At 32.9% G+C, this 17,375-nt stretch overlaps 1 protein-coding gene across 1 annotated transcript; it reads left to right on the top strand.

Moving 5' to 3' along the window:
* The first annotated feature begins 1,641 nt into the window (after positions 1 to 1,641).
* On the top strand, positions 1,642 to 14,902 carry LOC130641843 (low-density lipoprotein receptor-related protein 1B-like). Its single transcript, XM_057448836.1, has 11 exons — positions 1,642 to 2,162; positions 2,237 to 2,309; positions 5,801 to 6,069; positions 6,685 to 6,856; positions 6,995 to 7,171; positions 8,427 to 8,653; positions 8,730 to 8,951; positions 9,786 to 9,953; positions 10,887 to 11,060; positions 11,403 to 11,573; positions 14,388 to 14,902. The coding sequence occupies exons 1-11, from the start codon at positions 2,114 to 2,116 to the stop codon at positions 14,612 to 14,614; spliced, it is 1,929 nt and encodes a 642-aa protein (XP_057304819.1). The 5' UTR covers positions 1,642 to 2,113; the 3' UTR covers positions 14,615 to 14,902.
* The last annotated feature ends 2,473 nt before the right edge of the window (positions 14,903 to 17,375 follow it).

Genomic DNA, 17,375 nt, shown 5'->3' on the forward strand with positions numbered 1-17,375 from the left:
TACCATATTATGAAACTGTCTGTGCCCTTGTTAGTATGGTTGGACATTTTATCTACCTACCAACTAAGAAAAAACAATGATTTGGTTATTATGATTTTGTCAACTTCCTGAAAATGCCATGAGGGAAAGCTCTACCAATTTTTTAAATAAAATTTGCGCTTCTCTTCAGATAACTCTTTCACATTTCAGAAACTTGAACACAGACACAAAAAATAACTGCTAATAAGAAAACTAGTGCTTTGCTGACCAAAAAGACAATGTTAGTTTCATGTAGCCATCTCACAATTAATGCAAGTATATTTTTTATCATTCTATTTCTTATTCTTTTAAAACACTCATTGTTCTACACAAACGTTTCTCAATTCTATAGGCATTATACCTTTTACGTCGGACACCTAAGTGCGTATGTGAAAATTAGCTGATTAGAACAAAACTATTCACCTGGGAGAGATATAGCTTAAAAATTTACCGGCCAGATCAATGATTACATGATGAAATTTTAATTTTTGAAACATTTTTTGTCTTGCAAGCAACCAAGAACGTTCTTGTTAGCAGCTTTCACTTAAATAACATTTTGATATTTTATATCCAACGCAAGTTAGAGCAAAGTGAACATTGTTTAAGTAATGAAATACAGAAATTTACGACTCTCATCAGTATTTTGGCGTACAAACACGTAAATGTCGTGACCTAGTTAGAAAGACAAAACATAGTGTTTAGGAAGATATAGAAAAAATGGTCCTAAAGATTAGCACGCCAAATTACACGCAAAGGCACTGTGTTCTAGGTTGTTCACTCTCGTTACTAAGAAACAACCGACTTAATAAATGAAAATAATATGTGAAAGAAGTGTTACCCCGCCATTCTGTCTCTAATAAGTTTACCTCTTTCAGACTTTGTGTATCTAGCTATATTTCCATTTTTTGATTTGCCTTTTTAAAAGAAGAGATTATTCTTCGCATTTTATAACCAAAACAAAAGTTTTATGACTCCCGTCAACCATAATATACCTTTTTATCTCTGAATGTAATAAGGAAAGTGTTGTTAGTATCTACTTTTATGGATCAAAAGTAAAAGTTTTTTCTTGCCTGTGAAAATATTTGAGTAATGCAAAAATTTATGTACACGTAAAAGTATGTACACGTACGAGCGATTGTACACAATAGATAACAAACCTGAATGTTTACAACCTTTTCGAAACGAGAAAAAAATAAAAGTTGTTTTGTATAGGTTATTGCACAAAACATGTTTCAAATTAATCATTTTTATTACTCGCTAATCAGCCAGATATACATATTTTCCTGTCCAAAACATTATAGTTTTTGAGAACTATAATGTAAAGAAACACTCTAGCAAATTTTGGATTTTCAAGGTTGCCTTATGTCTAGAAATAGTCTAGATTTGGGTTACTTGTTTAGAAAATGAATGGAAAATTTGTGGAAAACAGTTTTAAAGAAAAGTTACAATCATTTTTTAAATTTCTTAAATTACTTTTGCATGAATCTATATACTCTATTATATAGTATATCTGTAGTATTTCTGTTATGTGTTATATATATCTTGAATAATTGGCACTGGTTCTGACTTGAAAGTACAATGGAAAAGAGGGGCAGTTAAGTGTGATACAAAAACAAGCGAAAGAACTGCATGAGAAGAAGAAGAACTTTAAATTGTAACTACGAAGGAAAAAAAACTCCTCTCACTTTGTTTAAACTGTTTTTTTTCCGTATCATCAAAAATATACATTGAATTGTCGGACACTTATATGTCCGACAATTAGGTATATAAAGACTAGCAACGAAAGAAAAATATATGTTTCCAAATTATTTGACCAGATTTCAGTCAAATACTCTCTTGTTTGTTAAATATCTGGAAAATTATTATCAGTTTCACTTCAATAGTGAAATTGATATTAATTAATGAAAAATAATATCAATTTTTATGATATGTCTGCATATTTAATTGAAAAAAGGCTGTCGCAACCATGGCATGGTTATAAGTTTATTTTTTTAGAGGAGTAAAAAATTGTTCGAAACTCTAGAATATCATCCCTTGTTACGTTTTTTCTTTTACTCTCTGGAAAATTTGTTTGTGCCGTTAAACCAGTTTGGAGATGATCTTTCGCGTCATCCCGTTATTCTTAATCATCGCTGTTATACAAGGTATTATATTTCATATTACATCATATTTTGTATTTTTTGGTGTACATTTATTTTCTTACTAATTAACTTTTCAGAATGTTCAAGTTCTTGCACTGTCAACAATGGTGGTTGTGATGGAAAATGTACCGAAGTTGGATTTCAAACAAAGTAAATAAAATAACATGTATATAAAAGTTAACTTTAATTAATTTCTAGTGTTAAGGTAAAGAAGGCTGGTTTTTGAGTGTTAAGGTAAAGAAGGCTGGTTTTTATAAGATTCCGCGTGTTACATCTGTAATCTAATAAAAACCGGTCTTCTTCGACTGATTTTTGAAGCGATTGCCGTAACGTCAGGAATTTATTTCTCAGGTCGAATCCCGCGATTTATTAGTTTTTTGGCCTTGCGTCAAGCTAGAAGTCCGTGTCCTGAGCCGTAATAATTCTTCATTTAACTGGATATATTTGATCGTTTATAAAGGTTGAATTATTTGGTTCAGATAATGGCCAACTGATTAATTTAATTCAAATAATTCAAAAATATGTTCCACGGGCTAAAGATATAGTAATTGCACAGTCCGAAAAAATAAAATGACAAAAAAATGCTCTACACTTGTTATCTCGGTATTACTCCCAAATATTTCTTTGTGCATACCACTTGGAAATGTTTTTTTGCTTGCGCTAATTTATGTTTCTAATATTCTCTAATATATAGTTTTAGCCATGTATAAAAAGTTTTAAAAGTGACTTTATGAATGCAAAATGATATTGGTACTGTAATTGGTAAAAGTGGGATGCTTCAAGAAACGTTTTATTTTAGAAGTGGTATTTTGAGTTGTGAAATTCCATTTAAAATTCAACAAGTACAGTGGTATAAGTAGCGCAGTTTAGGTTTTTGATTGTCTCGGCCTTGAAAAACCATTTCTGTACCATAAGGACTTATCGTCTTAAAGCAGTTCAAAATATATTTACAGTATCAAAACTTATGTTGCTTAAACAAAACACATTATTTCTGTCCTGGACGATGTTGTTAAAAACCCTACAGAGTTTTATCACAAAAAAGTTAAAAAATGTTAAAAAATTGAAATTAACTCGTTCTTACATTATTGGTAAAAATGTTTTGCACTTTTACAATTTTTGAGCGCCATTGTCCTTTTTGGATTTTGACACCCAGCTTCATTTCATACTTATCCATGCATAAAAAGCTGAAAAACTTTGCCTGCAAAGGCTTTTTGTACAACTTACTTTAACTTTAGTGTAGTATTTTTAATTAGCCTTTATAAATACACGCGAGTTAAATTTTTAAAACTTTCTTACTATATATCTTATCCTAAATCTGTTATATCAATACGAAGATTCCGTCTGTCTGACTGACAGTCAGTCTGTGACTTTTTATAAAGTCGATTATATTTTTCAAAATTTAATTTACCAAACTTTAAGAAAGTATATTCAGATTGGTGACGCCTTTGCATTGCACCTTAGCAATGTCTAAAAGTATTGTCGTAAATTGTAAATTTTCTGACGTTACAACACGACGTCAATATCACTATTTTAACGTCCTGATTTAACTTACTGCAGCCATTACAATGCACTTAAAACGTTGAGACCAAGTAACTTGAAAATGAGGTTGTAGTGTCAGCAATTTTTCACCGCGCAGGTAACTAAGGAGACCTTGGGACTAATTTAGGTATGTTTCCAAACCCTGAATACGTTTCGAAATGAACGGGTTGATGAAGTCATCAAAAAGCTTTTAAATCCTAATTCTCTTTAACTGGGTGTCAAATATACATGATCGTAAAAATTTTCTAGATTAGCGTTTTAACATCTATACGATGAAGGGCATACAACGGGTATAAAAATTTCTAAAAAAATTTGTGTTTCGGTCGGTCTTTGCTGACGCCAGCAAAACTTTTAAACCCTTATATCTTCTTAGGCGTTCGTCATAACACATTACAGACACGGGTAATTTTTTTAATTATTTTCATTAATGCTAATTTTATCAAAATTTAATTTTCTTTTTCATTGTTCATCCGCCTAAATGTATTTTTGACGGTCTTAAACCACCAGTCATAAATAATATTTTCACGTGTCCCTTGCCGGGCGCCATGTAAGATAATAATGGACACGAACGAACGAAACATGTGTTGTCCTTTTGGCGTCATGCACGACTAACAAAAATAAGCTCAAAAGAAAGCATAGATAGGAAAGGTCTAAGTACAAGAAATAAAAAACGTCTGGGTGCATCTTGTACCGAACGTTTACATCACGTTTAAGCACAGTCAGAGATTTTCTTTCCTCTATCGTTGTTTTACTATTCTTTCAGACTTTTCTAAGCTCCATTTCGAGGTTAGCTAACTTAAATAATTATTTATAAAGAATTGACGTCCTGATTCATTTATTGATGATTGTATTAAAAAAGATTGTTTAATAAAGTTTATCTGATAAGTCCGTGTCGTCGCCTGATTTTGTTGCTAAGGAAAAAGTTTTGGTAGTGTTACCGTGTCTAGGTTCAGTTTCACTTCAAGCAAGAAATCGCTTTTATATATCTTTTCGTTAATCAATTCTATGTTGCGATTTACAAAGTATTTCTAAATCTTCTGTACAATTAGGTTCCTTGTTTACATTTTTACATAAACTCCCCAAGTCTATACTAGTACTCGTATGGTTGCTGCAATGCCACCTATATTGGTAAGACAATGCTTTACCTGAAAGTAAGGGATTATGAACATCGTGAAGTTTTCCACCTTACTGCATGTAAACCTTTAATAAGTAAAGAGTAACCGTATCCCAGTAAAAATATAACGTCAGCACCCTCGTATTTATTTAGTTCATTAATTTATTCTCTTAGGAATTGTACAGAGTATTTTATATATATTTTTTTTCTGGATAAAAAGTATATGAATGTCATCATGGCGCTGGTCAGAACCGAAAGCTCATTTATGGTGTTTTTAATTATTTTTATTATATGCATCTCAAAGTCTTGTGATTTTCGGACACTCTAGATTGATTATTTCCCACAAGATCAAGTAACTTTGAGGCGGTCCTGCTTTCGTGGTAAATTACGCTTTATCTTTTAAATATAAATTTTTGTCACAAAATACGATAAAAAAATTTACCCTCGTGTTTGTTTCTACCTATACATTCTGCGCTTTGGATTAGTTACTTAAAATGGTGCAGCAAAAGAAAATGCAGCAACCTATGCGCCAGGGTGCATTATAAAAGTTTCGCATGCAGCACCCGGAGACACGGGGTAATGTTGCTCGCGCGTGCAACAAATTGCATGCGCTTAAATACGAACTTTATCGCAAGTACGAGTACAAATCTGAACCCTCAAATTTTGTTAAAAGGATGGAACAAACGCGGTTTGTCACGTCGAAAGGGGCAAGAAGGTACACTATTACGTAGTGGCTTAGATCTTAGGTGCGAATCAGCGTCAGCGTTGGAACTTCTCTCACGAAAAAAATGCTAATTTGTTCTCTAAGCACTATTTCTGTGACGTCAGTATTTCTTCTGCAACATCATCAGAAGCTTAAAACTTTTCAAAGATTTTATTGTTTACGTTCCCTTCTCTAATACATGAATAAATCTGTAGTTATCATCGCCATGCAACGAACAAGGTTAAATTTAAATTCGTTGATAACATTTCTCATTACTTTATTAAGGTGTTCCTGCAACATTTTGGGCACGCTACAACCAGATGGAAAGACTTGCAAATATAAAGGAATGTTCTATTTTGCACAAGGTCATAGGATTGACTTTGTGTATAACTCCACTTTTGGGATTTCACTTAAAAACTTTCCATTAAAACAAATTAATGCAATAGTGGCAAATATTGAAAGTAGCAAGGTATTTTATGCGGCTGCAGGGTATGGCATGTCGATAGTGGGTGAATTTTCGTTACATACATTAAAACGAAAGAATTTAACAATTGGTGAGTCAATTATGTTACATCAGTTGCGCGTCTGTACCAATCCATTGAATTTAGTAGCTTTCGCAAATTTATGTTTGGCCAACAACAAGCTTCATTAACGTGCACTTTGCGCCTCATCGTACATACGGTTGATGCGCACAATTCGACTCGTGCAAAAAAAAATTATAATAATACAACGCGCGTTGGTGCAAGATATTAAACACATAAAAAGGATTTTTTTCGAACTTTTGAATTCTACGAAAAAATAAACACTGGAGAACACATTGTATAAGTACTTAAAATGTTCTGTGGCCTGAACATAAAAGTTTTGCAAAGTCAATGAATAAGGCTGAGAATTATGAGAATTCATACACTACCCTTTTTGATAATTAGTTAATATTTATTTCGGACAAAATCTTTTGAACTGCACACTGTATAATATATGTGAAAAAAACGTAAAAAAGTAAAAGTTACGAAGAACACTTTGTTTTATGATATAACCTTTATTTTTACTGATCTTGAAATTTACTTTACACTGGTCTTACAGCTAATTATAAACTAAACTAAGTGTTCAAAAGCTTTTTTTCTTATTATTTACTTATAAATGATAGTTTTTTATTTTATCACTGGTAATAGAAAATGGACTTATTGATGGAATGGCGTACAATAAAACGTCAAAAGATCTTTACTATGCCTTAGCTGATGGTCCAGTGAAGGTTATCAGAAATGTCGGTGCAAAGATGCCGAATGCCAAGTTGCTTTTACAAATGAGCAAACCTCGTGCAATTGCACTGGACTCCTGTTTCGGGTAGAAAATTTTTATTGATTGCGCTACTTTTAAACTTGAATGTTTTTGACTTATTAAATCCGTTTAATGTAATGTATTAAAACACATAAAATTACAATTGCATAGTTCTATGTCTATCTTGAAAACGTTTAAATCTAGGTACATATTCATATCAGATTGGGGTTCTCACGAAATTATCCGATACAATCCCATGATTCGAGCTAAGGTTTCAATTGTAACGTCCGGTCTGGTTTGGCCGAATGCTTTATCAATAGATACGCTTACTGAAAAAATATTTTGGGCCGATGCAAATCAAGATACTTCTACTAAGGACAAGTAAGTACCGGTTTAACGTATAGCTTTGTTTTGGTCGTGTAGAATTTACCGACATGTTTTGCGACCATTTTAGAAAAAAACCCGAAAAACAGGGGTTTTTCTTACAGTAGAACGATTTCGCATGTGAAAATATATGGTGCACGACACACACAAAAAAAGATTTTTATTTTCTTTGAGGTGCATTTTTTTAAAAATACTTTACATTTTTTCACTGACAGTCAATGATTCCATAAATTTAGTACGTAAGCTCTGTAGAAAACCTAAACCTAATAAAAACTAAAAAGAAATTGGCCTGGCAAAACATGGTTAAAACGGGCTAAAATACCCTTTTTTACACCCTGTACACATTGACCTTCCAAAAAATATTTAACAACCAAAAATGCATTTGACAGTCGTTGAATATTAAAATAATATCCTTTTCAAAGTGGAAACAACAAAAAATTGAAAAAATAGAAAAACCTTGCCCCTGGCCAATGCACTTCAAAGTTGATACACTTCGCAACTTTTCTAAATAATCAACGTAAATTACCTTTCCAAGGTAAAAACGCTGTATTTTCGCGTCGTTATCGCAAGAACTTTCTTCTTAGTTTCGTGCGAGAGATTAACCAGATTGCATTCTCGTGGAAGATAGGGACATCGAAAAATCTTGTTTTGTACTTCTATTTTGTTTCTTTCTACGATTATCTACGAATTGTACAATAACAAAGTTATGTTTTTACAAAAGAAAATAAGAAAAGAGAGGGTTCATTGCTGCTTTTTTAAAAAAATCAGAGTTTGTCAATTTTACACTTCCCCTGGTAACTTAATTTTGATTGTCGCAATGATGCCCAACTAGATAAACTTAAAGCATAGCCTTCCATCTTTGTACAATTAAAACAAACAAACGGACTGGAGACTAACTTGCGCATGAAAAATTTTTTCCGCAGCGCTAACTTTTTTGTGAAGATTTTTGCAAAGAAGAGAGAGCGCTAGAAACTTTATCACAGACCATGCGGGCTTAATTATTATATAACGAGAACGTCACACATAATTATATTCTATTGTTTTTTTAACAAATTAAAATAGCGCATTTATGCAGTCAGTGGGGTTAGGGAATAAATAAACGCGAAAAAAACCAAAAACAAAATTTCGCTCCCCGTGAAAACATTCAACGTGACGTTCTGTATGATTTTTTTTATCAAAGCAGTTTTGCACCGTACTTACTGAAAAAATGATTTTGTCAAGCAATTTATCTGAATTATTTCATTTGACATAGAATTGAAATGGCCAACTATGATGGTTCGTGCAGAAAAGTTATTCGAGTTCTACCTCAGCTTCATCCGTTTGCAATGATGTTTCATGGTGGATACCTCTATTGGACAGACTGGAGTACAGCAAACTATAAAATATACTTGACATCTATAATAGACGGAAGTACCACAATTTTGACATCCCTAAAATACAGACCATATGGAATCGACTTTTTCGGTGAACTGAATAAAGGTAAAACTTAGTTTTTTCTCGTATTTTTTATCTTCAATGTACTCTTTATCACCAGTAAAATATTTGTTATTTTTAGCAATAGGAAAATGGTCGCAGTGGAGAGAAACCAAAAGCTGTCCAAGTAACTGTATCGGACAAAGGGAGCGAACAAGATATTGTCAAAATCCTTATGTGCATAACTATGAAAAAGTCTGCCTAAAAACTGCTTGTCAGAAATCATTTAAATGTGTAGGCATTGCAGGACTGGAAGATGGCCCTCAAGTTGACTCTATTGTTTGTGATGTATGCTTATGTAAAGGTAAAAACAGTTAACAGTTAAGTACATAGATCCTACAAATAGATCAACCCTAGTTTAAATGTAAATGTGAAAATAGTTTTAACTACCGAAAAAACAAGCAAACAAATAAATGAGAATCACATCCATGCTCTAGCTGAACAAGAAGACTCACTATTGTTTACGAGTACTCCATTTTTTTAAAAATTTTTAAAAACAATTTCAATACAAAGGTAAGGCTGTATACACGGTAAAAATATGAATAACTATTTATATTTTAAATGTTCGAAATGGTGCTTCGAGGAAACGTTTCTTAAACATTATTTGAGACTTAAATTATTCTAGTGTACATGCATAACCGAGGATCAGTCAAAAAATATTGATGCTAAAAAGCAAGGTGTAGAAAAAGTAGCAAAATACAACTGTTGATAGGGATATTTAAAGAAAAGAAAGTTTTGCCCTGTTTCTTCTGACCCCTATGTCACGTTATACTAAAGTTACAATGCAAGCTCAACAATCTCTTTCCTAAATTTCCAATTTCCTAAATTATGTATAATTTGCTTGGTGTTCCAAACAACCAAAATAACTGTTATCTGCATTCTTCAGCTGCACTTCTGTCTTAACTCGTCGATTCTATAACTGTATTACCAGCTGCATCGCAGTCAGTTTGTTATAATATGTCCAATTAGGCGTTTAGTAGAATTCAAAAACACATGATTCCACCGCTTTTTTTCCTGCAAAAATCTTAAAACAGTTATATTTCAATGTTGCAGGTTATTTGACTTTTAACTTTTTAATGCGAATCTTACATGGATCCATGCCATGTTAAAACATGAATAGTGTAATTAAATATTATAGTTAATGGTGAATGGGGACCATGGATCAGTGGCCAGTGCTCACAAACTTGTGGAACTGGTAGAATGACAAGAAGCCGTTATTGCAATAACCCAACCCCTAGAAATTGTGGATCTGATTGCACTGGAACAAATACGACTATTGTTGATTGTTACTTGCGCTTGTGTCCAGGTAATTGAATGAATTCATATTACTCTTGCTGTTTTTTGAAATTTAAAGCAACGAGCATTGTGTTGTTTAAATATTTTGCCAGTTATCTTTAATATGTATTATTATAACTCTTGTGAGTGGGCCAAGACGGATAATATTTAAAACATGCTGTTTGGTTAAGAGGGAGATGACAAAAGAAGTCTGAACAAATTTCAGCATAAATCAGAATGTAAAGTTGAAGACGGTCTTTTAACATATTCAATGGTTAAATATTTCTTCGACAAAGCGCTACAGGGTGTGTTGTTGAATGACAGAAGTTTAAAAATGCTTAGTTGCTTAATATGCAATGTTTCATATTACCGTTTAGGTTAGTATAGGATTTTGAAGTGTATCATTTTCAACCTTTTATTCGCTTCGCTTTTTAAAATTCAAATTTCAAAATCAAATTTAATTTTTTTTTTCTGATTTCTTTTTTCTAAAACGACCTGGAATAATATTCAGATCAATTATTTGATCCCTTAATCTTATACGAAAAACTTTAGACATTTAACTACACCAGTCCGAAGCCCAGCTAAGTCTTCTTTTTGGTCCGGGAAAAATTGTTGACACTTATCGAAAGTTCATTAAAAAATAAGGCCTTATTTTTGGTAAAGTATTTTTATGTTAATGATTAACATCCAGGTGTAAAATGTTTGACCCAGGAGGACAGGTTTGACGTAAATCTTGTCCCCAGGGATTCTTAATTGCTTTATATTGATTCTAAACAGGAGCCCAACAGCAGTTGTACATGAATTATTCAAGTCACAACCATTATGGTTTATTTAGGTAAATGGCATGTTACTGCACTGCAATATTGTCTTTGAGCCTTTCTATTCCAAAATTAACAATCTAGAGTACCAATAAGGTTTACAGATTATTTCCTAACTACAATTTCTTCCTTGTTCCAAAATCTAGAAGTACTTAATGGAAATTGGGGAACATGGTCATCGTACTCAGTATGTTCAGTCACCTGCGGAGGTGGAATCAAGACAAGAACACGTTTATGCAACAATCCAGCTCCTGCAAATGGTGGAAATCATTGCTTCGGAAGGAGCAAACAACAACTAAGTTGCGCTACATCACCTTGCAGTATGTCCTTCTCACGTTTCTTGGCTTTATGATCGTATTGGGTTTAAAAAGACAAAAATAGTTCAAAAACACATTTGTCATCTTTACACATTGGTTTTTAATTTTTTGACAAAGAATGAATTACACATATATAATCAGTACCACATCAAAGAATTGCACTTATTTTTTTCGTGTGATGCGTCTTGTTATAAATACTTTTGTAGCTAATCTGATAGTCAAATTGTTTTTTCTTTTATCAATTGTATATTCTAGAAAATCAAAAGCGATATTTGTAACAGATACTACTTAAACTATCCTGTTTTTACAGTTGTTTTCCATTTGTTAACCCTTTAACTGTTTTAGCTGTACACGGAATTTGGGGCGAATGGTCGTCGTATTCAGCATGTCCAGTCACCTGCGGAGGTGGAATTAAGACAAGAACACGTCTATGCAACAATCCCGCACCTGCAAATGGTGGGAATCATTGCATTGCAAGCAACACAGAACAAATTAATTGCGCTACATTACCTTGCAGTATGTATTTCAAATATATCTCTTATAATAATACGCTAAGTGTGTCTGTCTGTCACTTTTGCAAAGTGGATTACATTCTTCAAAATTTTCTTTAACAAATTCTATAAAACATCGCCTATAAAATTGTTCTGTAATTTACCAAACTTTACCGATAAAATAGTATTGACGTCAACGGAAAGTTAATTAAGATTAGTGAAGCCATTACAATGCACTTAAAACTTTGAGGCCAAATAACTTGGAAACGAGGTGGTGACGTCAATGTTTTTTCACCGCGTGGGTAACTAGGGACCACCTAGGATCAATTTGGGTAATTTTTTCAAACCCGGATCCCCGAATCCGTTTCGGAATGGACGGGTTGATGACGTCATTAAAAAACCTTTAAACCCTAATATCTCTGCAACTGTTTGTCAAAAGTACATGATCCTATACATTTTCTTGCTCAGCGTTTCAAGATCTATACGATAAAGGCAACAGACATACGCATTTCTGAAAAAAAATTTTGTGTTCTGACATGTCTCTGCTGACATCATCAAAATTTAAATGACGGTTGTTTTTCTCTGCTATCCTGCCTAAGTGGATTTTTCCACGGGCCTTATCGACTAGTCTATATAATAATACGCCAGTTCTATCTGTCTGTCACTTTTGCAAAGTGGATAAAATTTCTTTGAATATCGCCTATAAATTTGTTCTGTAAATTAGCAAACTTTGACGTTAAAGCAATATTGACGTCAAAGGAAAGTATATTAAGATTAGTGAAGCCATTGCATTGCACTTTTAAATTTAAGGCTTAATAACTTGGGAACGGGTGGAAATAACTGACGTCATCTCCTGCTTGAGTAACTAGGGACTACCTGGGACCAATTGGGGTAGGTTTTCCAAACCTGGGTCACCGAATCCGTTTCGGAATGAACGGGTTAATGACGTCATCAAAAAACCTTTAAACCCTAATATCTCTGCATCCGTTTGTCAAAAGTACACGATCCTATATATTTTCTTGATCAGCGTTTCAATATCTATACGATGAAGGCAACAGGCATACAAATTTCTGAAATTTTTTTTTTGGTGTTCTGACAGGTCTCTGCGGATGTCAGCAAAATTTAAATGACGGTTTTTTTTTCTCTGTATAATAATACGTCAGTTCTGTCTGTCTGTTTGTCTGTGACTTTTGCAAAGTGGATAAAATTTCTTTGATAAAGTCTATAAAACATCGTCTATAAGTTTCTTCTGTAAATTACTAAACTTTGACGTTAAAGCAATATTGACGTCAAAGGAAAGTATATTAAGATTAGTGAAGCCATTGCATTGCACTTTTGAATTTTAGGCTAAATAACTTGTAAACGGGTGGAGATAACTGACGTCATCTCCTGCGTAGGTAACTAGGGACCACCTGGGACCAATTTGGGTAAGTTTCCCAAACCTGGATCCCCAAATCTGTTTCGGGAATGGACGGGTTGATGACGTCACCAAAAAACTTGCAAACCCTAATATCTCTGCAACCATTTGTCAAAAATACGCGATCCTATACATTTTCTTGATCAGCGTTTCAAGACCTATACAATGAACGCAGCAGGTATACAAATTTCTAAAAAAAATTTTTGGGGGGTTTGACTGGCCATTGCTGACTTCAGCAAAATTTTAAAACCCTCATTTCTCATTAATCGCTTATCAAAAAGACATGATCGCATACATTTTCTTGGTCAGCGTATTAACCTCTGCACAGTACAGGCAAAGAATAAACTAAATTTCGCCAAAAATTTTTGTAATTGCACTGCTGACGTCAGCAAAAAATCTAAAACAACCTATTGTTCCATTGTCCTTCTGCCTAAGTGGATTTTTCCACGGGCCTTATCGACTAGTTCTGTAATAATTACATTGAGTTTAGAAAGAAAAAATAATCTATAAAGCATTTCATGAAGCTTTTTTTTTCATTTTAAATCAAGCAGTAATATAATGAGTCATTGCACATCTTCACCCTGTGGTGTTTATCTATGATCACCCTGTGAAATCCAATAATATTTTTTTATTTTATCATTAACTTATTCTAAAGCTTGGTTTCCATCTGGCGTTAATTCGCGTTAAGCAGGTGCGCGGCCTAAATATCAATGTTTTCATATCTTTTTTGCGATTTTTCACTTTTGTATAACAGAATTGAACATATTATGCGTGCAAAAGCTATTTCTGCAAACATTTTTTTTAACAGCGGGCAAAAAAAGGTTATATATTAATTCTTCTTAAAGATGGTTATATTCTCCATATTGCCCTCGTTTTACAAAAAAATCACAATTCCACAATCTTACCGTTTTCTTTTTTGATTTTGCCTTGTTCTTAGGTTGCAACCCTGATTTCGGTCATTTAATGTCTAGATGAGTTTGCATTGCGAAATGATTTCATATGATTTATATAACGAATTTTAAACTCTCCTTCCATTTAACGTTAATCCGTGTATGTGATAGTTTCATTTATGACGAGTTAAGAATACACCAAATGGAACAATAGTTTACAACACTTTTAGTATTATGCCAACGAAAATGGACAACCTGCAGTGTATGTTTAACAAATAGGGTAACGTCTGAGTTGGAAGTAAAGCGAAAGAAGCACCACCTGTACAATTTATATCACCAATTTTTAAAGTAATTTCCAGGTTGTTTTTAGCATGAAAATGGTGAAAAAATTAGTCAATTAATAAATTTCTGCAACAAAATTATGTCAGTGGTATGAATTTTTAGAACAGAAGAACAAGTTTTAACTGGTGGTCTCTTTCAAGAAGCATAATTAGCTCATAATGCCTTAATTGTAAAACATTTATTTTTATAGAGGGCAAGAATAACTTACCGCTAATTGCTGGAGCATCTGGAGGTGGTGGTGTTTTCATTGTGATGCTTGTCGTAATTTGTGTGTGCGTGAAAAGACATCGCGACTCATCACCTACGTACCACAATCAATACGTTGACTGCGGAAGAAGAGAGACTGAGTCTATTTCACCATATGCAGTATATAACATGTACGATACTATACAATTAGATGAGTTTGGATATGAGTAAGTCTCATTTGTTTGCACATGTTGATTGGGAATGCAACTGTCTTCTTTTTGTAATTTACAATACGATGCACACATACAATAGACAAGTTATTGCATTGTGATTGAGAATATCATGTGAATATGTAATTTATGTTAAGATTGTTTAGTAAAATGATATTGTAAGGAAGGTAATAATGGAGTAGTAGTAGCTAATTAACGAGGAAGTATTTGTTTGTATTTTACTTTTTATTAGGGTGTAATTATTTATCTTAATACCCTTCAATCCGAGAGAGATTTTGACTACCTTCACCACACTTTTCTTCCCTCCTCCCCTGCTAAATTTGATTCTACAACATTTAATTTTTGTCAGCAGTTACCGAATTTCCAACAACGCAGTCTGGGCACGAGTAAAGCGCTTGTAGGGATAAATTTTTCATAATGGTAGCACAACAAGAAAACAACAACAACATTAACAGAAAATTTAACTTGTGCCTTACCCATAAAAGAACTTTTATACCTCCCTGCTTTACTATTATAACACTAAAATTATAGAAGGGTATTTTTTAATGGTTTATGGACTGTACTCTATCCAAAAGGCACAAAATTCAAGGTGATTAATGACTAAAGACTGTTGATTCCGTCTTAAGGTTAGCCTAGCTAAAAGTCAAGTGTCCAACGTACCATATTGCTAATTTTTATTGTTATCCTTAAAAACTATTGTCCCCAATAGTTACTATATTTCGAAACAAAACAAAGCAAGTGCAGTTAGCTAACTAGATAGCTAAATAGCTGACAAAAGACAGGTGTAGTTTAAGTTAATTACATATACCTAAACTCTGAATTTACAAAAAAAATTATATTCTACTATCCACAGAAATTTCTACCACAAAGCTTTTTTATTTTTTGTCCACAATAAAGTTTTCGTTACTTAAAATACTGATTATTACCGAATCTCTAGCATCAGAAAAAATGTTTATGTATAATACAGAGAAGTAATTTTCGTTAAAAACATACACGAGTCCAGCAAATGAACAATCGTATATACTGGACATAAAAAAAAATAATTCTCGCAAAAAACTCGGTTAGGAATCTAGTATTAAAAAGGGGATGGTACGTTAAACTTTTCTGACAGAGATAAGATAAGGTTGGAAAGAAATCATAGCAAAATTACATGAATATAAGAAGATGTTTTTTTTTGTATACTCATTTACAAGAATTTATTTCAATAATTTGTAAACACATGACTGACTATTAAAATTTATTGTGAACGTGCGAACTAAAGAAAAAAATTTAAAAACTCCTTATGATAAAAATACTTCTTTTAAAGATTACCTGCATCTACAAAAAACTTTTCTTCATAAAAAAGAAGACAGTTAGCCAGAAAGAATTAAATTAAAAATTAAAAAAATTTTAAAATTTAAATTTTAAACCCAATGGGATTGACGATGAATCTGTAGTTCATTTCCTTATATATTATCTGAAAATATGTCTTTTTTTCACGTCTTTGTCTGCATCGGAACAACAAAATTATAGTACCTATACGGACGTTTGAATGTTTTTACTAATTCGATTTTCATCCAATGACTTCCCATTCGATCACAATTTTTTTAAAAGTATTTCACGTGGTTCTAAACCATAAAGTTATGTAGTCGGTAAAGTTAAATATTCGCTTTTAGATAATCACGTATTTAAGACAGTGTATAAGCTACATATGAAGTTGTGGCATTTTTGGTTTGGTTATCCTTGTCCTCTAGGTAGCCATAGCCAAGCATACATTTTACATTGGTGGTTTCAGCAAGCTATATTTAATTTGTACCATGAAGGTTGATTATAAGGAAAAGATGTGTCATGTATTTTTTAACAAGTACTTCAGTCCATGCTCACTATTGTCTCTGCAGCCACATAGCTAGCTAAAGATACTCTTTTTACCATCATCCAACTTTAAACTTTGTAAAGTTAGTAACTGTAAGTTGTTCTTACTTAAAGCGTTTCAATAAAGTTAATATACCATAGAGAGGACTAGCAACACCATATCAACACTTAAAAGTTAAACGTTAGTATAAAATGCAAAAAATTAGAAAAGAAACAACAAAACGTTACACATTTCTGGCTTTTTTCCGTATGACACAAATAATTCTTTGTGCGAAAGTGACCAAGAAACTTGACTGGGCTATCGAGTCAAACAAAAACAGGTTATAATTTGTCCCTACAAGCGCTTTACTCGTGCTTAGACTGCACTGTATGAGAGTCTTACGCTGGGTCTCAAACGATTTTTCTGCGGTCAGAAATTGGCTGCGCTTTTTGATTGGCTATTTCTTTTGTTTTTTGCTTACGTGGCCAATGTCGGGGATAGCCCTTTTCATCCTGAATGAGCGAGTGGTTTAACTCACCTTAACAAACATTGGTGAAACCATGACCTTTTTACCAAAGTAAGATGTGACCAGGCTAGGTAAAAACTCACAGATAAATTAAAATGGCCTCCGAAGCGATTAGTCACATTGGTCAATTTAAATTTTGGGTTTCCGCCGAGTCATTTGATTACGTCTAAGCTTTTGTTTCAGAGAAACCCATTTTATTAACCTCAAAGAAGAAAGCGTAGTTAACTAGGCTAGTTATCATTTGGTATATAACAACTCATGTACCAATCAATCAGAACCAACCAATCTTGGTCATTTTTGAATTCGTTATCATTTTTTTCACAACTGAGTCGTGTTGTCATCACAACATTCATTTCTTTCAGAATTATATTAATTTGATATATTTGGATCATGGCTATTCGAAAA

The sequence above is a fragment of the Hydractinia symbiolongicarpus genome, chromosome 4 (assembly GCF_029227915.1).
Source record: "Hydractinia symbiolongicarpus strain clone_291-10 chromosome 4, HSymV2.1, whole genome shotgun sequence".
In the NCBI taxonomy this organism is placed as follows: Eukaryota; Metazoa; Cnidaria; class Hydrozoa; order Anthoathecata; family Hydractiniidae; genus Hydractinia; species Hydractinia symbiolongicarpus.